The 23,792-nt window shown below is 36.3% G+C and overlaps 2 protein-coding genes across 2 annotated transcripts; both read right to left on the bottom strand.

Annotated features, from left to right (window-relative positions):
- Positions 1-8,538: 8,538 nt before the first annotated feature.
- Positions 8,539-12,795, bottom strand: LOC127963045 (solute carrier family 52, riboflavin transporter, member 3-A). Its single transcript, XM_052562706.1, has 4 exons — positions 12,654-12,795; positions 10,383-11,548; positions 9,676-9,799; positions 8,539-9,029 (listed from the first exon to the last, which is right to left on the bottom strand). The coding sequence occupies exons 2-4, from the start codon at positions 11,396-11,398 to the stop codon at positions 8,817-8,819; spliced, it is 1,353 nt and encodes a 450-aa protein (XP_052418666.1). The 5' UTR covers positions 11,399-11,548; positions 12,654-12,795; the 3' UTR covers positions 8,539-8,816.
- A 2,522-nt stretch (positions 12,796-15,317) lies between these two features.
- peds1 (plasmanylethanolamine desaturase 1) lies at positions 15,318-22,013 on the bottom strand. Its single transcript, XM_052563899.1, has 6 exons — positions 21,802-22,013; positions 19,726-19,845; positions 19,395-19,486; positions 18,985-19,129; positions 18,674-18,886; positions 15,318-18,220 (listed from the first exon to the last, which is right to left on the bottom strand). Exons 1-6 carry the CDS (start codon positions 21,935-21,937, stop codon positions 18,099-18,101), a joined length of 828 nt encoding a protein of 275 aa, XP_052419859.1. The 5' UTR covers positions 21,938-22,013; the 3' UTR covers positions 15,318-18,098.
- Positions 22,014-23,792: the final 1,779 nt, after the last annotated feature.

Raw genomic sequence — 23,792 nt, 5'->3', positions numbered from 1 at the left:
ATTAGAGATCAGGATCTTTAATATGATTTTGTGATACTTTGAACAGTATATTGTTCATTCATTCATTCATTTGTTCATTTGTTGCTTGATTAATTTGGGGCTTGTGCTTTCTTCAAGATAAATTTGAACAGCGCATCTAGATTTATTAAAATAAATGTTCCTTAATTGAATATTGTCATCTAATGCATGTTGCCATTTATTTTTAAGTGTGGCTTTAACAGAATGCAGGGAAGAAGACAGGTGTGTTCAGGACACCTGTTTAAAATGGGTTCCACAGAAATTACACCCTTAACCTTTAATGAAGTGAAATAAACTTTTCTATGCCAGCCTGGCATGTAGTTACTTGTTATGGTTCAGGGGTCAGGGCTTTCATGGCAGCTTGTTGATTTGGTGCAAATTACCTTGTGCTGTGAGAGAGAGTGGAGTGAGAGAGAAAGAGTGATGAACATCATAAAGCTCAATGACAGCTGAAGTGACTTGTGAAAGGTGAGGATCTCTCTGAAGGTCACCACGGTGATGAGCTCATAGTGTTTGGCTGGCTCTGGTCCAAATGGACACTCTCTCCATCCTTTCATTATGTGAAAGCTGCTAGTGTCCTTTCCAGACGTGGGTAAAAACCATAAATCAGCAGGATGAGATGGAAGGAGAAGAAGATTGGAGGAAGAAAGAAGAATGTTGGGAAATAAATGGAGGAAGACAGACATATATATGTAAGATTGAAAGTCAGAGACAGAGAAGTTGAAGTTTTTTTTAATGCTAGTGATGATCTTGTGAATGTGGGAGTCTTAGGGGTTATTTGAGGTTCAGTTGGCTGAACTTGTTAAGTCTTCTCCTGTCATTCTCCCTGTATTTGGCTGTTTATTTGTCCTGTAAAAGTGCATTAGCTGTATTAACACCACAGTGCATAATAATGGAACCCTTCACCGGCGTAACAGAGAGATAACTGGTTCTGTGTAATGTGGTGTTGACTTGTGCTTCATTACCTGTTACACTATCATGAGCCTCAGGATTTAAAAATATTAAGAGGGTAATAAACATCGGTTCCATCAAACCATTTAGTTTCCATATCATTATGAGTTTGACGAACGTCAGCAACAAAAACAAAAGTTAGATCATTCACATTTATTTCACTGTATATATTCACATCATATACTGCCCTTTTGAATGAAGTCTCTTAACATTTATTTGTCTTCAGTGTCACCAGATCCACCAGAAATGATTCTAATATGCTGATTTGCTGCTTAAGTAACATTTATTTACCAACAATGTTGAAAACAGTTGGTTTTGTGGAAACTAACACTTTTACCAGTTTTCTTTTTTACTGAAACCCAGACATAACAGCACAAACAGAACTGGAAGGAACTAAGAAGCTTGCAAATGTTTTGTCATATTAGTTGGTTTGTTTCACTTCAGAACTGCATAATTTGGCTAGATAATTATCGGAATATAAAAATATGGATATAAAAATAACTTTAAAGTGACACGCTCATGTAACTTTCAAAAGCTATGCTGTTTTATATTGAATGTCTGTCAATGTCTGAACAAACTGTTATAGAAATGCTTCCCTAAATGAAAGCACATAAACATCAAGATTGAATATAGTCAAATGAATGAGAAATTATCAAGATTTTTGTATTACCCAGATATAAATTTTTTGATAAATGTTGTATTACCTCTAAAAATGCCCTCATAACACTTTTCCATGAGATTGTGGCTAAATGCAGCTAAAGTGACTGAAGTTCTGTTGCATTAATGTGCCATGCTCATGCTAATACACTTCACACGTTATTCTCCAGATGTGCCTGTCGTCAAGGTCATCCGCACCCACTAATACAGTTTGAATTAGTATTCAGGCAGCCTTGAGGGGTTTTTCTTAATTCTAATCCTCCTTAGTGACAAATAAGGCTACTGATGAAGAATGTATCAGGTGAACTGACAGAACTGCAAGCAGTATTTATCTCTTCCATCTTTTTTAAATCTCCATTTTCTACAATGAATGATCTTAAAAACCCTCAGAAAAGTCTGTTGAGGGTCTCCTCAGACAATGCACGTCAAACAAAGATTTACTGACTTCAAAAATTTACCGACTGCAACAGATCTCAGACACTTTCAACCATAAGTGAGCAATAATGAAGTCACTGCTACAGACTAACAGCCTCTGACTTCCTCACTGTGTTTCACATCCTAAACAGTCCCCATATGTCCCAACACACACACTCGGCAACTAAAGGTTCCCAGGGGCCTTAGTTGACCCTCGCTGAACCTCTCTGGTACAATAAAGGGGAGGAAACATTTACATCTGCCAGACAGTGTGAATGACACAGAGCGCAGTTTATTAAAACGTAATGTTCACACATGGTGACCTTGCACAGCTAAGCACAGAAGAGCAGACAGCTGATTCGGATGCAGAGGAAGATACAGAAATGCGTTATGCCCGTGTGCCAGTGTTTCATAATGATGGATTTTGTAACATATCTTAAATTATTGGATGGCAGGGAAAGTATTGTTTTGCATCATTACAATTACTTCTCCTCTGACAGGAACAGAAAATGACACTTTAACTTGCTGTTCATTGCAGGTCTGAAATTACAATCAATCAAACTCTGCATTAGTTTGGTGCATATTCATCTCTCACTTGGTATACTACAGTTTATTTATTTTAAAGTACACCTATTATGTGTAAGGAAAGGTTCATAATTTGGTTTTGGGAGTCCCCCAAAACAAGTTGGCATGCATGCAAGGTCAAAAACACTTTTATTGTCTTTTAATATGCAAACTACCACTATTTATTCACACTTTACACTGAATTATTACTAATTCAACAATAAAACCCATCAAGATCAGTTTTTTGCTTATGGGTCTTCAAAAGAGTGGTAAAGAAAGCTTTCTCGTTGTCTTCCCACCTTTGCATCCCATATTCTCTCATTCTGGAGAACACCAGTGTGTCACTTTTCTGTTCACAGGTAGCGTGTTCAATGAGTTGAGTCTCAGCTGATGGGCTAGGAAACTTAAGGGCATGTTGATGTTGTTGAAGTTTGGTCCAGAGCAGATGGAACTCGCAGCAGTGATTTTTAAAGAGCCCTCAACCCTCTGCAGCTCTCACGTGACCGAAAAGAAGGAAACCAGGTGGCTATGCGCTCTTGGACCAGCTGGAAGAGTGAAAGACCATCTGACACTCAGCCAGAGAATCAAACTCTCTCATCAGCAAACACTTTGCATGTCAATACCACAGTAGCACAAAGGGACATAGAGAGAGAGACAGAAAGACATAGATCCAAGAAATTGAGCTAATTATCCTGGTACTCGGCTATTTCTACTCCATTTTTCACAGCTGAACAATTGGGCCCTTAAGTGGATAAACCAGCACAGAAAGTGGTTTTTGAGCATCTTCAGCTCATAAAGTCACTCACAGTGAGTGTTTGAACAGTGTGAATCAACGGTTTTCCTTTATACACACACATCCGAGATGAAAAAAAAAATCCAGATTTTTTAAAATAAAACTTGATTTTACTGACTCCTTGCGTGATCTCCTGACCTCTGACCCTAAGGCTTTGCATAGGGGGTAATTTAGGCTTTTGACGCCCCGTTAGGATCAGTCAAGCATTGGTGAGTGCCCAAGAATCAGGGTCAACAGCTGACACTACTCTCTCCTTTGCTCTCCATGCCTCTCTCTTTGTCTCTTGAATCCCTCAGGACGAGTGTTGTAATACTGCTCATTTTTTTTGTTTCCCTTCATTAGTTAACAATTTCTGGCAGTCTGATCACCTGTCAGGACTCAGGCATACAGTAGCAGGAGATCTGACTGTATAACCTAGCCGAAGGTCAGGTTTTGGTCGATTTCTCATACAGGGTGCATGTGTAATTTTGGGTTGATTTACATTGTTGGATTTTGTATTTCGTCTCTGTGAGGATGTTGAATCAAATATTATTATTATTAAATGCTACAGCACCCATTTTGGCTTTTGAAAGCTTGACTAAATTAGTCAAAATGGTAAAATACTGCAAAAAATAAATTTATATATTACTACTTTTTTGTAGTAATAAGCAAAAAGACACAAGATATAGTCTTTTTTATAGAAAATGCATCAAGTGAAAATTAGGAAGAAATCTCTGCCAAAGGTTAGAAAAATAGTCTAATTTTCCTTTGAATGTATTATTATTATTATTATTATTATATTTTACCTCATTGGTAGGTATTTTTCTCACTTAATTTTGATATATTTTCAGAACACAAAACGCAATATTTGACGTTATTTTGCTTCTCATTTGGTAAATGAATCTTGATTTAAGAATGTTTAGTTATTGGTGCTGAAAAAACAAGACAAAAATGATTTTATTTAAATTTTTCTGCAGTGATCATGTAAGAAGCAAGATGGGTTAGAGGCTGTGATTAGTGCTTTGTATATTTCTTTTTATTGATAGCAGTCGGTTGGCTCAGAAAAGGATGTGGGTGGTGGACGTCTAAGGATACAAAATCTAGACTTCTAGCTCAAGAGATGCCAGACTGATTCCAAAATGTGCAACTCAAGAGCTGGGGATTTATTCAGATCACAATCACAATTTGTGCCCTTGAGCAAGACATTGAATCCAAGGTTATTACGTATCTGCAAGTTGCTCGGGATGTAACTCAATAAAAGTTTCCACTAAATGGCAAGTATTTGGTTGTAACGAATTTAAAAAAGTGTTTGCAAAGACCTGAGGCTTCTCTCTTCCTAAAAAAAAAAAAAACTGTAGTAAAAAGATTTATTACTCAAAGCTTTTCAACGCTATGAATCTTGAAGTCATCTAGTGGTCAATATATGAAATAGCACCTAACAAACGGATGTGTCCTATTACAATTGCTTCACATTTAATTCTGCAACTGATTCTATATTTTAGTTATTTTATTTTATGTATTTAAAAGTTAACGCATGGTATTATTTTAGAAATAAAAATCACTGTCAAAGTTATTAATTTGTGTCTATTTTAACCATGCCCCTGTCCTTGCTTCAATTGTTATTTCATATTCAGATGAACATTGAGCTTCGTAAATACATTCATACAAAAAAATCATAGATCACATTTGTCAAATTTGTTTTTGTCAAAAGTGAATGAATCTCCGATACAATGTTTTAGTATGATTTGGTTGCTGCAGAGGTTTGATGTGAAATGTTTACACCACAAACGTTTGGCTTGGTTTATTTATTTATTCATTCATTTTTAAATATAATTTTTGGAGCTGCTGTCAGTAACACCCTCCTCACTCTGAAACCTCAGGCTATCTGCAAAAGAGCATTACCATAAAAAAATTAATATACAGCAAATTAGCGCCATCTAGTGATGACATAGATGTCATGACGGTTGACGTTCTGTTGACTGACACAAAAATGTGTCTCTCACTTTTTAAAAACAAACAAATATCATGTGTAATGCAGTGCATTTACAGGAGTAGTCTATGGGACAAGAAAAAAAAAAAACTTTCCGAAACTTGTGACAAACCGGAAGGAGTATTTTTGGAACAGAAATACTCCTTCAAACGTACAACTTAATTTTTGAAACGTTGTCCATGTTTAGAATGGGAATCCAACTCTTTAACAGTGTAAAAAACTCAGTATGCATGAAATAGCATTTCACCACCCCTTTAAATTAGATAAAAAATGCTTAATTAGTTTTATCGAAAACTCCTGCTGTGGCCATGTAAAGCCATTAAACCATGAAGCTTTCACATAATAGGAACAGAAAGGGACAGTTTACACAGAGAACAATACACCGACATGAATCTAGACTTCTATTGTGAGCGCTGATTGAGAGAATAGCCAAAATTATTATCTGTGATAATTGACAACACACCACAGAATCTAAATAGTGCTTTACTCGTTAGAGAACATTCATTCAACAGAAAACATTAATTTAGTAGTAAGCATTTACAATACTAAATAATGTATTGATATAATTAGTGCCGTCAAATGATTAATCATGATTAATCGTATCCAAAAGAAGTTTTTGTTTAAATAATATATGTGAGTACTGTGTGTGTATATATATATATATATATATATATATATATATATATATATATATATATACACACACACACACACACACACAAACACGTACATGTATATTTAAAATATGTTTATATTAAATATATTTTTCAATAATATAAAATATAATAATATACATTTATAAATGTATATACAGTACATGTAAATATTTTCAAAATATATACTGTGTGTGTGTGTATGTGTATTTATATATACATAATAAATATACATAGTACACATTAGGGATGTCAAATTTCGATTATTTCCATGATCGATCGTCGTTTAAATTAACGATCAATTAATCGATTAATCGTTAACCATAATACTGCAAAATGCGTCTATTGCAGGCACGCAGTCAGCGGTATGACAGGATGTGCAAAAGCCACACACACACACAAAACGCTTTCTCACTTGAATTAAAGAGGTTTTAGTCTGAATAAAATGCTAGTAGCAGGATTATAAAATGAATAGATGTGATTATGATCATTTGATAAAATGAAGAGATTGCGCCATACTTTTGAGGTCATTTTACTTTGTTGACAGTTTCCAATCCCGCACGGAGAACGCTGAATGCGCCTCTTTAAATGGTTTTGTGGTGCTCGTTGTTGTATTTTAAAGCACAATTGCAATGTTTTCAACTGACATTATTGTATAAAATTATCCGAAATGTGGAGCGCGTGTGACTGCGCTGCACATTAAGTGAACTACATCGGCGCTGCTGCACCAAAACACAGTTGCTCACATTAATTTGATCCTGCTGGATTCTGTCCTAGAAAATGTCAGATTTTTAAAAATCCGGCATACAGCGCATTAGATCGTGACAGTGCATGCGTGCAGACGAGGATGAGCGAGCGCGGCTTTGGCTAGATTTATTTGGAGGTTATTGCTCATGTCTCATTCGGCACAAATCGAAATGTTTCCATATTCGCAATGTATTTGAATGTTAAACTATTATTTATAATGTAATCTAGGCTTGTACTTAACACGCATTCGCATATAGACGGAAAAGATGATCCTCTTCATATGAGCAAAAACGTCCTTAGCATAACAGCAGAGTGGACCGGTATACTACGGTCTATTTAAACTGACCAGTGTAACCTTTTAATGTTTAGTTGACATTTTATTTTGATAATGAACAGACTGCGATGTAAGTTTGAATCGCTAGAATACGTGTGCAGCAGGCTCCGGTGCGATCGAAACAGCTGAGACATTAAAAAAATATATATATTTTCCGCAAAAGTGTTTACTTTCATTTGTGCACACTCACAATAAAAACAGAAGATTTGTGCTCTTGTAAAATAAAGCAAACAAACAGAATGCGTTGTCATCCTTTTTTTTTTTTTTTGTGAACTTATGGAGCGCCCACACTTCTGTTTTAAATCCGTTAATCTTAATTAGCCTATTTAAGTCGGATATATTTCGCATAGCCTATTTAAAAAAAAAAAAAAAAAAAACATGAAAACAAATTGTTATTTTTATGTTGGGCCTATTACTTAGTAGGCTATAAATTTTCCTTAAAGCATCCCATTTTGTCCCAGGGCTTAGAACCTGTGCCCTAGTCAGGTCCATGCAGAAACTTGTGAACGATGCTCGGCGTCACCGTTTAGTGACAGCAGTGAATGCTCCAGGAATGTGTCGGTCACAGCGCCTATTAATCGCTGTTTTGAATCCAGCAATTATTTATTTAGAAATGATAAGATCTGATTATGACAAGTGTGGTATAAAAGCTTTGTTTATTAGAGGAATAATAGGTTAACTGGAAAATGTTAGATCGCGACCATGCTTTTGGACCCCATAGTCTTCATTTACGCGGCTTTGTTCTGGTTTGCCGGTTGGTCACGAATTTCCACAAATTCAGTATATTTAAGCATTGTTTCTTTTCCTAAATCTTCATAGTCTAACCCTCTAATTTCCCAGGTTTATTTTATTATCTTTCGCTTTTAATAACTGTTTTCGCATCTCTTACTGTGGTAAACATGGGAAGGGAAATTAAAGATTTCATGAATTAAGAATTCGTTAGATTTATTAATTTGTTCCCTTATTTAACTTAAATCATGGGTTATTTAGGGAACAAAATGAATGAAACATGGACAATTGCCACCTTAATAATTCGTAGGAATGAATAAACAAGTTGTAGGAATGAATAGACTATCTGTCCTGTCACTGTGTCCCGCAGCCCTGCAAAGCGCACGATATAAAACAGTTATATGATGAAATGATTAGTAACTACATTGCATTTATTGTAGAAGAACTTTTATGTTGTTTCTATTTTAGTGTACTTTAAAGTTTAAATCACATTAAAAGCTTAATTTGTACATTGTGAATGAATGATGATGCTTTTATATATCGTCACCGTCACTCACAGCCGCTCGCACGTGTTGAGTGCGCATGAGCCACACGCAGCCCAACATTGAATCGGTTAACCGACCATCCATAGCCTTAATCGATTGCATCTCTTATCGACAATTAATCGATCATCGATTAATCGCTGACATCCCTAGTACACATACACATATTATGTAAACAAAAACTTTTATTTTGGATGTGATTAATTGTGATTAATTGTTTGACAGCACTAGCACTCATAAGATGTTGCTATAATATTGGACTGGTAATCCATAATTGATCCAGAAACACTTGTAGATATTTCCAGATATCACAAACTCTCAACATAATAAATAATAATCCACAATAATTAACAAAAAAAGTACAAATGTTAAGTTAATGTGAAAAGAAAATTAAAGGAAAAAAGAAGCAGTAGTTTATTCCCCCGTTATTCTTTTTAAATCCTTATTATAATGGGCATATTGTATTGCAAGCATCTCCTGATTGGAAAAGATGATAGATGTTAACCAGGGGAAACATAATGGCGGAGCCCAACAAAGAGCCTGCTTGAACTGCTGCTCCACACCAAACGAGGGCGCTGTGACCGCAGTCCCTCAGAATCACACCCACCATCACCTTCACATAGGACAGCAAACCGGTGTAGAACACCCATGACAAAACCTGAAATAAGTTCAAAACACACAAAAAAAGAAACAAATGGGTCATCAGTGCTCGTCAGATTGGAATAAAAAAAATATTTTTAGGTCAAACAATAGAAAGGAACTGTCATGTCTGCAACAGTAGATCTGGGGCAGGTTGCATAAACTGTCATAACTTTTTAAATTCCATTATGAAAAGGCAGATTGGTTTTATTTGTATTGAAAGAGTACGATTGAATACCCCTTGGCAACTGCTAGTTGGTCAAATTAGTTCGCTGCATCTGAAAACTTACACTGTGTCTACACCAGACGCGAGTGGCACAGAGTTGTTTAAACACTACAGTACTCATTATAATCAGTGTGCTGTTTACACTGGATGCCGTGTGGCGTGACATGACAAATCCCTGACCGAAAACTGTCTTAACATGGTGGCTAAGTTTATGCAACTGGCCCTTAAAGTGGTCAGTTATCAGGGTAATTATGCAGAGGTGTTGAGAAAGCACCAGTATATCTCACCCCAGCATTACTAGTGATGCAAACACTTGACCTTGAAACTAGTGAGTTGTTTGCCACATAGGTCTGAATTTCTCTAGTGTTTCAGGATTATACCAAATCCAGCATTAATCATTTTTGATGTTCACTAGGCTTCATTCGTATTCGTAACTCACTATTATAGCGTCTCCTAGATGTGTATCTTGGAGTAATGGGCAGGGACTCATGGCAGCCATGGACATATTGTAGCCTCCAAAAACAGAGCCCAGTAGACACAGGACACCCAGAAATAATAATGAACTGCAAGGTAATTATATACTCACTGTTAGTCAAACTGCAATTCAAAACCTTGAAATGTGCTTTACAGAATACAGAAAATAATGTAGACTCATCCCACAAATGTTAATGTAAATGCACTTAGAATAGAAGACTAGCAGATGATAGACAGCGGGATTAGCACAAGAAACATGAAGATAAACTTTTGGTTAAAACACGTCACTATAAAAAAAACTGATGAACTCATAATTATTGTCTTATATAAAATAATGTGTATGTTTGTATATCATGTATACATAAAATATAGATATTTTTGTAAAGCAATTTATACATTATACATAATATATATATATATATATATATATATATATATATATTATTTGTAATGGTTATGTTTATACTCTGTGATTGTAATAGTTATGTTTATACTCTGTGATCTAGCCGTTTGCTAGGATTTCATATTTTTTATGTATTTTGATATGTATTTGATGACAGCAGGCCTCAGATTTCAAAGCTGTATCTAACCCTGGAATATATCTTTAAATGCAGAATGAAAAAAAAGATAAATAAATGTAAGATTATGAGATTGTAATTAAAGTAGAGATACCGTTTAGGGTAAAACATGGCAATGATGCAGGCCACTGGATTGGCTACCGCTGACAGAGCAGCTGACAGGTGATAGGCCATATTTCCATACGGCATACAGGAGAATGTTTGCACTGAGGGCAGCAGTCCGTTTGTCGCACCGTTCACCCACAAAACCATAAAATAGATAAACGCCAGCTGATAGCTGGAGTGCAGTGGTTTAGAAAGCAGCACTGTACTTCTCATCTTTTCCTCTTCCTCTGGACTTTTTGTGTTTGGACTGGGGTCCATAGGGTCTTCCAAACCCCTGCAGACGGTTGCAACAGCATCTGAGTCCGGGATGAGATTTTCAGTGGATAGTGCAAATGTACGAGGCATGCGGTTTAATATGATGAAGGAGCCCAGGCTTATTGCTGTCATTACGGCCAGGAAGGAGAAGAAGATCTCAGAGGAGAAATTAGGAGGGAGGTACTGGGTCTCCACAATGAAGATTGGAGGTCCGGGCTCTGTGAGGTTATCTGACACATGAGACACATTGACACATTTTGACATCCCGACCCCTTGTGCTAGTGCCACCAGGCCTGGAACCAGTCCGCTCAGACCTTCTCCAATGAAGTATGTGGTGATGTATTTGGCTGGAAGTTGCATCATGAATGGCAGGAAGGTGACGGATGAGGTGCAGTCGACTAGAGCGAGAAAAAACGTGAGAATGAAAAATGCTGTGCTACGCGGTTGCCCAAGGATCACAGTGGTGCTCTTCCAAAACACAGCAAGTAGGACGCAAGCTACAACACCGATCGACAGGACCGCATAGATGACCAGATGTTCACGTAGTCGTCCGGGACAGAATTTGTGTGCCAGGGTCACCAGCAGAGGGCCTAAGTTGGCCAGCTGAATGATGACTGTGAGGTACGAGGGCAAATCCCAACCCTCTGGCAGAACATTGATGATCAGAGGAAGCTCCACCCACAAGCCATTAATGGACACCCAGGAGCCCAGACCGAAAGCACATGCCAAGGCATGGATGTACAGAGGCATGCTGAACAGCTGCTTGAAATGGGTAGTTGAAGAAATATCTGATATCAGACAACTCCTTTCAACTTTAGTATTGTAAATGGTCTGATGGCACTTCAGTTTGGCTATGTCTGGATGTCTTCTCTTCTTGCCTCTGTGAAGACATCTGATTACCTTCAGTGAGAAACAGAAAATAAATATTCAAGGTCCAGACCAAGTAATTAAATAGCAATTAATACATAGATATATATATTTTTTTTATATATATTTTAAAATGTAATTTATGATCCTTCAGAAATAATTCAAATATGTGTAAAATCAAGAAACATTTATTATTATTATTATCTATAATTCTTTCAGGATTATTTGATGAACAAAAGATTCAAATGAAGAACATTATAATTGTTTTTAACAATACTAGTATTTACTGTCAATTTTATATATAGAAAGAGCGAATTGATATATAGAATTGTATTACATTAATCATATAATAGGTTTCATACAATGCAAAGTACATATGCAACATAGCAATAAAAAGATCAGAAACAGATATTACAACAGTAAAATGTGAATTGCCGGATTAATATGGCTTGTTAATTGTAATATATATATATATATATATATTATTTAAAATTATTATAATATTATAATAATGCATTGTATAATTATATAATCATTTTTTTAATTCTGTAATATTTAAAATTCAAATATGAATTGTTAAAAAACTATTTTTTTTGGGGGGGGGGTGCTTGTGGTCTTATTTTTTATTTTTCACAATCAAAGACGTAAAATTAAAATGAACTTGAACTTCATCCACGTTTTCCCAGCAGGGACCTTGATATCAATTTTATGTCAAATATTAGTCAAGACTTGATCAAGATGCTGTAACATGAGTTTAAATTCAGTTTGGACAGCAATTGGTGATTGGGTAAAAATAAGTTAATCCCACACTGATTGGTTTAATGTTTATGACAATATGTTTGATGTTCAGTTTACATAAAATGTAAACTCCATGTCAAGTTTTTGACATCAGTTTGATTTGCATATTTGAGCTGTTTTTTGACATCAATTTTGATGTCTTTTCAACATCAATTGTCCAATGGGTTAAGTCAAAGACAACCAGATTTACACAAATGTAACATGAAACAGTGGCTACATGTTACAAATATTCAATCAGCATTTTTCAGCTCTAGCAAAAATCTGATGCCAGTAACTCAGGACAAAAGACAGATTTATGTGCTACCTCACTGAAGAAGCATTAAACAAATACAGTACTCACATTACTGCTGAGGCAATGAGCCGGACTGAACACGCTCTTCCTCCTCAACAGACATTAGTGCTATGCAAAGTCATAAAAACAGCTGTCACTCCATCTGGTGTCCTGTATTTCTCAACTCGGTCTAAAAATGTCCACAATGATGTGTGATTTTTAGCCTCAGAATATGAGTGTGGGTGGGTCTGCCTCCCTCATAAAGGTCATCCCGCTCTAATAAGGTGCATTAGTCTTTGGTCACATGACAGGCTTCACAAAAAAGCCATTTTATCTGATCCAGTTTTTCTGTGAAACTCATCATACTACAAAATTGACATCAAGATGTAAAGTGTGCATCCACAGTGTTCAGTGAATAGTAAACATTTGACTTGTAGGTCTGTCATGCCTCCGAGATGTATCATGAAAATGTAATTGTGAACAGAATATTCTCTCTTTTGTGGCATGTACTTTGACCCAATTCAGCAATCATATCTGTCTTCAAGATGAAAAAATGTAGGTCACATTCACATAATATTTGAGCTATAGTCCTTGACTCTGAAGCCAGTTTTCAATGGAATTTGAACACTCATAAGAGCACACTGAATATTTACAAATTAAACTTGTTTTATTTTCTTGGTGAGGTTAACGAATCAAAACACCACAAGCCATTTTGACTTTAAAGCTGATTCAGGCACAGCATACGGTATAAGTGCAGATTCCTATTGTGTGGCCTACTTTACATGTACAACCTCTATTACTGATTAACAGCTTTGGTTTGGCTTTGAACTTTTAACTAAAAAAGAAAGATTTAATAGAACTATTACCACATTAAATAAAAGCATCAAGCTGTTTAGATGGGACCCATGAGAACATTTCACAAAAATATTAAGCAGCACAAGGCTTTTCAACAATAAGAATATACCTCAAGCACCAGTCACATCACAGAAATACAGTTATTTTAAATATTTCACAGTACTACTGTTTTTACTAAATCTTTTTTTTTTTTTTTTACAGTTAATTTTATTGGCTTTTTATGCTTTTTTATTAAGATAGGACAGTAAAGAGACAACAGGAAATTATTGGCAGAAGGATCAGCAAAGGACCTCGAGACAGGAATCCAACTAGTGTCGGCGTGACTGCAGAGTTTCACTATATGCCCAGGCACTAACCACAAGGCTATCGGTTTTGATCAAATAAATGAAGCCATAGTGAGCATAAGTAACTTTTTTCAAAAACCTTAATAAAACCATTAAAAAAAAAATTACAAGGTACAAAGGTACAATTTTCACTTTTAACAAACCATTAATTTTGACTTTTACCTTAATAAACATCTAATTTGCTGCATATTAATAGTTACGGTAGTTGTTAAGTTTGGGTATTGGGTTAGGGATGTAGAATATGTTCATGCAGAATATGTGCTTTATAAGTACTAATAAACAGACAATATGTTAATAATAGACATTCTAATAAGAAACTAGTTTATAGTGAGAATTGCTCCGTATACTAAAGTGTTCTCAAAAATATTTATGAACTTTGAAAATTGTGTATAAATTAAAATAATTTTTTATGATTTTTTCATCGCCTTCATTTTTCAATACTGTGAAAATCTTCCAAGTGCAGCACACACGCATAGATTGTTTAGCTGTATATCGTACATTGTATAATTTTCATATATCATTAAGAAGTTGCAATCTGTTCTATTGTTAACCACCTCGATTTCTCTTTTGGTTCAATCACAATGGGAAGTCATAACAAGGATTCTAACAGGTGTGTGTGTGTGTGTGACATATCAGGACTCAACTCTGTATAATGACATGGGTATAACACAGGTATTACGAGGAGAGGGTGACTTATGAGGACATAACCCATGTCCCCATTTTTCAAAATGCTTATAAATCATACAGAATGAGTTTTTTTGAGAAAGTAAAAATGCAGTTAGGGTTAGGGTTAGGGTTAGGTGTAGGGTTGATGTAGGGTCATTGAATATACAGTTTGTACAGTATAAAAACCATTACACCTATGGGATGTCCCTACTTTTCAAAAAAACAAATATATGTTTATGTTTGTTGTGTGTGTGTGTGTGTGTGCTCTTGTTTTTGTGACATATCAGGACACAACTCTGTGTAATGACATGGGTATGACACCGGTATTACAAGAAGAGTGTGACTTATGAGGACATAACCCATGTTTCCTGGGTTCCTTTTAACAAAAACAAATGTGTGTGTGTGTGTGAGAGAGAGAGAGAGAAAGAGAGAGAGAATGAGTGAGTGAGTGATTGAGTAAGTGAGAGAGAGAGAGAGAGAGAGAGAGAGATTGGAATGAAGTTTGGAACGAAGTTTGGAACTTTGAAATGAAGGTGAAAGGTACAAGAAAAAGAATAAAAGGAATGTGTCACATGAGTTCACAGTTTTCCAAATAAATGCTATCATTCTAATAAGTCAACTTAAGATGTTTATTACCCAAAATATGAGTGGGTTGTTGAATGCAAACATTTAGCTGCAATGGGCAAGTCAAAGGTGAACGGAAAGGTCCATATTTGTCCTTTAATGGAAATCCAGTTATAATATTAGTTGAAAGCCCTTGAACCTGTTGTCCCACCAACAACAGCCGTCTGATGAGTAGCTCAGTCAAGAGCTAACATCTCCAATGCCCCGACATAAACAGAATTAAGAACACAAACCGGGCAACACATCTTTCCAATTCTTTATTAATTTCCTTATAAATATGGACTAAATGATAAGTTTTCAAAACAGGAAACAACAAAAAGGCATTAAGGCGTTATTTTCAGTTTTGAACAAGAAGCCGTCCTACAAAAACATACTGAATGTGAGACTTTGAGGTGAATTGCAAAATCAGCCAAGATAGTGTTTTAAAGGCTTCTTCCAATAAATCAGTAAGAACAAACATTCAGTAACAAGTGTGAATGCCAAAGGTCATTGATCAGATGACCCCTGTGAATAAGCGATTGGCTTTGCTTTGTTATCTAAGAGAAATTACAATATTTTTGAGCAAGCACAATGTGATTAGTTCAGTCTCCTCGTAGCTACATACTACTGCGTGGAAAGCTAGGAGCCTCAGAGGAATGGTTTTTAACACTCTAATCTTGCATGTTTGATAATACAATCACTCAGCTACCACAATACATTGCACACCAAATTAGTAACATTTCTTAAGCAACATTTCTGAGGGTTTATATAATATTTAGCCCTGCAGAACAATCTTCACTGCTTCACCCCATCATGATCACCTCACCTTTTCCACCATTTTAAATCAACAGGAAATAAGCTTAGAAATGTTACAGCTGGTGGAGTCCTTCACCATCAGTATATTCAAAAAAAAAAAAAGAAAGAAAAGTAGAGCTATGTAATATGATTTGATCGTCCACAATGTGGAATGTAGGACAAAATGTCATAATAAAAACTTACAAATACAAAATTAAGTGGAGTCCAATGACAAATGTAACATTTTACTAAAAGTAATTGGTTTAAGCTCCATTTCCCTGTAAAGGTGAAAATCACCACTGGAGTGTCCTCTTCAAACAAACACATCACAGCAGATCTATCAGCTGAGCAAAAATAAGTTTGGCATCTTGTATAAGCATAGAAATATAGAAGATATCAGTCGACTGTCAAAAATACTTCAATATTCCACTAAACATTTCTTTCTGAATTCAGAAAAGGAGGAAATTTAGATGTAACAACACATAACATTATGAATCAGCTCAGATATCCTTTTTTACAGTTCTGGCTGACTCCTTTGTAACAGTTTTACAACTCGGGACAAATGAATTGGCTCTCTAAAACACATTCTCTGAGCTTCTGTCGAGCTGACCCATCTAAACAACACATACGATCACCATACTGACCACATGAAACACAACAACCGCTACATTGCTGCTGACAGTAACAAGGTTTTGGCATGAATATTAACACAAGCACAAAACTTAAAAGCTTTATATTCATTAGGTTGACCTTTACAGTTTTTAACTTTTGAAGGCTTAAGAATCATATTTGCAAACATGGTGTAACAGTTATTGTTAGAAACATAATTAAACTGATTCAGAAAATTAAAAGTAAAAAAATGGCACAACAAAAATAATCACAATTATGTTACATTTTGATATAAAATATGAATTATTCATTTCTTCTCCCATTTCCTCCCTCTTATAAGACGACTGTTACAATGGTATCCACACACGATAAACACTGCCTAAACTACATTTCTTAAAGCAAAGATCTTTTTTTATTATTATTATTGATGAAAGATTTCTTAATATTTCTATTAATTAAAAAATATGACTAGTGCTGTGTTTAAATATAAAGTCAAGTAAATAAATCTTAATCTTTTTCTAATCCATTGTGATTGCAGCTTTCTAAAAGAAAATGTGTATAACGCTCATTAAATAAGCAGTTAGCAGTAGTTGTAAGTCACTAGACGGCTAGATGTTCTGATGATTCTGTTATTTTCATCATGCTGTAACTGCCTTAAACATCTCATATTATTATTATTAACTAAGAACTACAAGCTGTGTGATTTAACATGCTAGTGTTAAATTGTACATTAAACTGTTAAGTAACAATGTATGCAAATCCAAAACTCAAGCAATGGAGTGTTAGTTTGTGCCAGTCGACTGGTTAAGCTCGCATCAACCTACCCTATGATGAAGTTAATACAAAATAAAAATGGATGAGGCCTTTTCTGAGGTTCTGTTGGGTTATCTCAGTGTCGAGCAGCGAGGACACCAATGTGGATCTCATGGCTTAATCACACTGAAACACTAAAGACCTAAATATTGGCCTATGTGGAAAAACTTCTAATAAACTTGGTCAACAGCTGACTTCTGAATTTGCAAATGTGCTTCAAAAGAAAGTATTAATAATGAAAAGATGAATGAAGTGTAAGGATGAGGCCAAGCAAAGCAAGTTTCTCGTGATTCATCTTTTAAGGCGTACTGAAGTAAGACTGCATATGATGCTGCTCTGTCCGTTCAGACACAAGCAACAGATGAAGACACGTGTTTTCAGCCCTCTGTGGTCAAAGAGCCAAAATGCCTTGACTTTACTGCACTTTAACCCCAAACAAGAGAAGGGTGAGAGCAAGAGAGATCAGTCCCAAAGGCCAAACCCAAGAGCAGATGCGAAAATGAGTAGTCAGCAAAGCGTTGTGCAGTTGAAGGATGAAAAGGTGTCCAGGAAATAGCCCAAATTGTTCAAGTATCTGCATTTTAAATTTGCTTGTTTTTTGCACTTTGAAGAGTTTTAAACATTTCACAGAAGTCTCTAGTTTTCAACAAGGATTTAGATGTTGGATCTTTATAGAGTGGGATATTGCTTTCAATGGATGGCTTTCTAATTTAGGGTTTGATATCTTGCCGTTCCTCTTGTTCTGTCTGAGGGAGGACAAATAGACGGAAAGATTGTTCTCCTATGAGCAGGTCTGAGGTAGGGGAGGTGGGCTGGTGGCAGAGGAAGATTACTTGGATTTCTGGGCCCATCTGAGATCATCTGATCTGGGTTTCTCTCCTGTCAGGCTCTGGATCAGATCTTCCAGGTTTCTCCAGAATCCCAGTTTTTCTAGAGGATAGTTCAACCATCCTGCACATACAAAGACATTTAGATCAACAGCTTGTTATAGTATGACTGACTTTAATTTGTATATAATTGGAATTTTACAATTTAAAATACGAGTTTTATAAAAAAAATAATTACACTGAATACATGTAAATTGTACACTTTACTGGGAAGAGTGGGGAAATTCAGCTTTGCCATCACAAAGGTATAAATTGCATCTTAAAATATATTATAAAAGAAAACAGCTGTAAAAAAATATATAGTTGTGATAACATTTTACAATATAAAAAATACTGTATTTTTTGACTTTGTGAACATAAGAGACTTCTTTCAGAAAAACTTACTGACCCCAAACTTTTCAACGAAAGCGTACATAATACAGACCGTAAACAGAGCACTGATATGTACTGCCACAGAAAGTGTGATCAAGCGAGGAAGATATGAGCATAAAAGTGCTCATTGTTTGTGTGCATGTACCTGTGGTAATGCAGAAGTAGGTTTCATGAGGTGAAACATGGTGAACTCTGTGGTGTTTCCGTGGTAAAATGATATGACAATCCTGAAGAAACGTCACCCAGCGTGGGAGCCCGAAATATGTGTGCGACCACTTGTGAATCTGATTGGTCAATGTAACGAAAATGGCTAAAGCAAAGACGTAACAGTACCAGGGGTAGTTCCGATAGATCTCCGCTGAAGACAGATTTAGAAAGAGAGCAGCACAATATGAAATTAATGTGGTTCATCATTTGTCTTTTTCTGATTAACAGATAATGTATGTGACGTCTTACCTGGTGAGAGCATCAAAAAGTTTGCAGCCATGTTAGCCAGAGGGATGATAGTCAACATACAGTTATCACCATTAGTCTCAATGAAATCATGGCGTGTTATAGCTGTCGGATCGATGTGGTGCTCTCGAAACGGACGAATGAAGGCCTGGGATGAAGAAAAAGTTCATTTTTTTTAAGAGAAGTAACTGTGCTTGGACAATTTAGTAGATGAAACTATTTACCCGAGATTCATATTCCCTTTTAAAGATGTTTAGAAGACATTTAAAAGCTGTTTAACGTACAAACACAAATCTTAAAATATCTATTGCCATTAAATGTCTATCTATTAGTTCTCAAATTATATTATTCATTGTTTTACCTTAAATCTGGCAACACTTAATAACATGAAAAAGACTGTTTCACTCCTGTACCTTCCCAACGATGGGCAGATCCACTGAACCCCATGTGTCAGCACCCCAGTGGACCAAACCAGAGGCAAAGTCTGCTGTCAGGATCCCTGCCACTACACACACACACACACAAACAAACAGCAGAATCTGAGAATAAACTCAATCTCGAAATCCTATTATAAACCAAAATGTCTTTTAGTTCTCATAAAAAAGTAGGTTTTGGTTGTAGCAAGTCTAGCAGATTCTAGCTTCTTGAATACTGGGAAATTTCCAGTACCTACCAGTACCTAAGTACCTAATACTACTTTCTTAAAAACTGACGTGTATATGTGGGTTTGTTTGTTGTACCAACCGATGGCCAGGAGGATGTACCAGATGTGTCCTAGGTGGAAGTATGTTACCAGGTAACAGAAGTTGAAGGCCATGAGGGTAAAGCAAAGAAGCACACTGATCCATTCCTGACATCTTTTTCCTGTGAGGAAGATATAGAGAGTCAAGACCTTTTAAAAGGCAAACTTAGTCAACAGGGTCCAAAAATAACAGCAATGCACCAAATCTGAACAACAAAAAAGGTTTTAACCATTAACCATTAGGCTACTGCAAATCAACAAAATAAACCCAATTTCCTATAGAAAACTAAATCTACCATGGTTTTCCAAGAAAACAGGTGACTGAATACAAATCAACATTAAGGCCACATGAAGAAAGTAACCATACCGACAGCTAATATTCTGATGCAGCTTCATATCACAGATACTGCAGCGTAAACATCTATTATTTGAATAGATGAATGAGACCGATAGATATGCTATAAGTTTTATTAAAGCAATCTTCTCAGTGTCACATTGTTTCAATTCACAGCTACAATTACGCGCCGAGGGCAAATTCACCTTTCTCCTGAATTCAGTGCAGAATCACTTTGCAGAAAATATCTGAAGTGGCCAAAAAACATGATTCACACCACAGCGGACAGAATCTAGAAACACTGCTGTGTTTGTTCCTAGGTGACTGATTCATTCAGAGTTAATCCAATACAGAAATACTCAAAACACTCCCTGAATCACCATAGTGACTGTAAACAGAACAAGACTATCAGAGCAGACTGATGTGAATTTAGAGAAGCACTAAATCTAATGCTACACAGAGATCCACATCAGTCAAGCTCTATTTGACATTGAACTGCAGCACCCCACCCACACCAACTCCAAAAAAACTCTACCACACCCTCACACTGCTCTGCTTACTGTGACGTTTTGTTTTGCTTCCGTTCCTGTTCTGTTCTTGTGTTCGTATACATCATTTGTCCCCTACACAATGTGCACTGTTCCCTGCTGGTACTGATGGAGTTCCTCCTCCCGGGGAACACTCAGGCTTACTGAGCACAATCTATCCATCTATTGAGGGCTTTTGGTTTTGTTTGAACCTGTTGTGCTAATACTACGAAATAGCATTTTGTTGTTGTTGTTCATATTTAACACATTCCTATGAAGATAAAAACAAAGAGCCAACTTTCAATAGGATTTCAATATTCAACAGTCCCAGTTTGGGACGTATACCTATTGACTTGGATGTTAATGTTAGACACCAAACCGTTGACGGTAGCCATTGACTTCAATAATTTGGGGAAAACATACAATGGAAGTCAACGGCTAACATCAACTGTTTGGTAACCATTACATTTCTTGTAGGGATGGTATCCCCTATAACGGTTACGTTTATGCTTGGTAAATCACATTAAACACTTGCTAAATTAGCTATAGTCCGTTGCTTAGCACAATTAGTCATGTGATGTACATATTAGCGGCACCCATGAAGGGACGACTCCGCTCCTTGTAGAAAAAGACAGCTTTTATTCTGTAAATTATTATATTGTTATTTCTCAAAAATACCATATGTTTTATGTGTACAACTCTTTAAAACTATAAAATAAATTAACGTACTGAACGCATCTATGTGGTAATCAAGAAAAGAAAGCTATCTCCTGTCAGTTTCTGACAGCTACAAGTAACGTTACCACAACTATTTCTGGAACAGAATTACTACCACAATGCATGATTAATAACCTATTCTGGTCAAATTCGCCACAGACAATAATGTTTGACTCGTCTGATAATAACTGGCGTCAAGAATGGGGCGCCACATAAACATCACTCATCCATCCAGAAGCCTGATAACTGCGTCGTGTTTACCCTCACAGAGACCCCAGACTGAATATGAACGCTGAATATTTACGTGCACCTTAAAAACACACTAACGTTACTGTAGATTACGAGGCGAATGCTACGGCTCCGTGACCGTGCTGTCCAGGGCTGTCCAGGGCTGTCCACGGGAAACTCGTGGCTGGCAGTCCGCTCAATCCTCGGTGTGGGCAGTGGCGGGCGGATACCGGCGCCGACGGGAACCATAAAGAACCGGTTTAAATTCTCACCTGGAGAGTATAACTCCGCGAGCTCTCTAGCACCTGCATGCTGTGGACCCCACCTCGCACCCGGCTGGGCCGATCCGTTTGACTCGGGTGTGTGAAAGTTTTCCAAAGACCCGCTTTTGCTCTCGGTGCTCGCCATATTCAGTCCGGTTCGGGCGCCGCGGATGCGTTAATTCCGCATCTAAAACTCCACGCCTCTGTCCGCCCTGTTCCGCGTGTCTTCCTCTCCACCAATTGCCTTCGTCCTTGTGCAGCATTCATCCAATCAGCAATTAGAACACGCATAACAAACGTGACGACCAATTAAAAAGCAAGAATGTTCTGACCCCACCCGGATGCAACCAATCAGAAAATAGGCTACACTGATGGTGATTCATTTTAATTACTCTGATGTAAAATTGTGGTATTTTTCTGTGCTTTGTCTAAAATATATTTTTTCTCCTAATGTTATTAAAAATCTAACTAAATTTAGTGTTTTTAGTTTGTAAAGCAAGTACCGGTTGTAATTTCATTTCACAAGTCAAAGGAGTAAATGCGAAATACATGGTCTATGTAACAAAAACAGACCCTTACAAGACAAATAATTAGTTCGTTCGAAATTAAAATATTTCTTCAAAATAAAAAATATTTATTTTGGTACATGCAGTCCAAACATATACGTTGAATACAGTCTTCTGTAGATTTCTGACAGGGGACAGTCCAAAATCACAACACAAACCTTTGATGTAGGATCTGCGCTCTACATAAAGTAACGGAATGTGTGCAATAAATATCATATAATGATAATAAACCATACGTTAAATAATAATAAATACACAATATTCAAGATATTTGACATGACAATTTATACAGTTTCTCAAAGTGCTGGCAGCTTTAATGAGTCAGTTCTTGCAAGACGTTGCACTATGATGGGGGATGTTCAGGAACTGAATAAGAAAAGGAAATATTGAGAGAGAAGGTGAAGCTAGAGGCCTTACGAAATTAAGTTCATCAGCTCTTCCAGTGCAATGCTTCACATAGCCACCACCAGATGGCAGACTAACCACATCACTCAAGAGGCATAATCAAGTTTATTGCAACCAATGCCTGCTGTCTCTGGAACATGACTGTAATAATCAAATTGAAATTGAAATTGAAATGACTGCTGAGGGTACTGAAGGTTAGACAATGATATTGATTCAGTAATATAGTAACAACTTTGACATGCTCAGTCCCTATATAAAATCTTATTTGTGCTGTTATATCAGGCCTATTTAACTTTAAGAAGATATTTAATGAATAATGAAAAAAAAAATCAATTTTTGAAAAAAATTAATTTTTCAATCCTAGTATAATTATTATGTGCTAACCATATACCAGAAAAGGCAACATTCTCAAAGTTGTGTTATATTGTAAATATAGTCATGGCTAACAATTGCCTTTAGGCATGACTGACTGCACATCCTCAGGTGCCTTGTATTGATGAATAATGTCTGTTGTCCACTTCAGTACATAAATAAACCAATAAAATCAATTATGCATAACTTTTACTTGATGTACTTTATATTATTAGTTGTGTACATGCCCTATTTGTAAATAGCATTTGTATATGTGTGTGTGTGTGTGTGTGTGTGTGTGTGTGTGTGTACATTGTATTTATGCATATATGTATATTCTTTTTAAGTGGTGTTTTTCTTTTCTGTTTCACCTGAAGCTTCAACGAGACAAAGTCCTTACAAGTAAAAACATACTTGCCAATAAATCTAATTCTGAATCTATATTTGTTCCAGAATCTTTTGGTAGACGGTTAAGCATGTGTTCCTAGGAAAGCCTAAACTCATCAAATTCGTATCTGTTTATGCCGTGTTTATTTTCTATTGTTATTCCCTCGTGTGTTTAAAGACCCCAATTGTGAGCTCTAAGTGTGTCTGCGGTTAAAACCAGAAAAACGCGTCACACCAAACAGAGAATCGCCGCCCCTCTCACACCCCTATAAACACCCCTTTCGGAGGCAT

The sequence above is a fragment of the Carassius gibelio genome, chromosome B8 (assembly GCF_023724105.1).
Source record: "Carassius gibelio isolate Cgi1373 ecotype wild population from Czech Republic chromosome B8, carGib1.2-hapl.c, whole genome shotgun sequence".
In the NCBI taxonomy this organism is placed as follows: domain Eukaryota; kingdom Metazoa; phylum Chordata; class Actinopteri; order Cypriniformes; family Cyprinidae; genus Carassius; species Carassius gibelio.
Note: the sequence above shows the minus strand (reverse complement) of the source record. Positions and strands in the feature narration are given on the sequence as shown.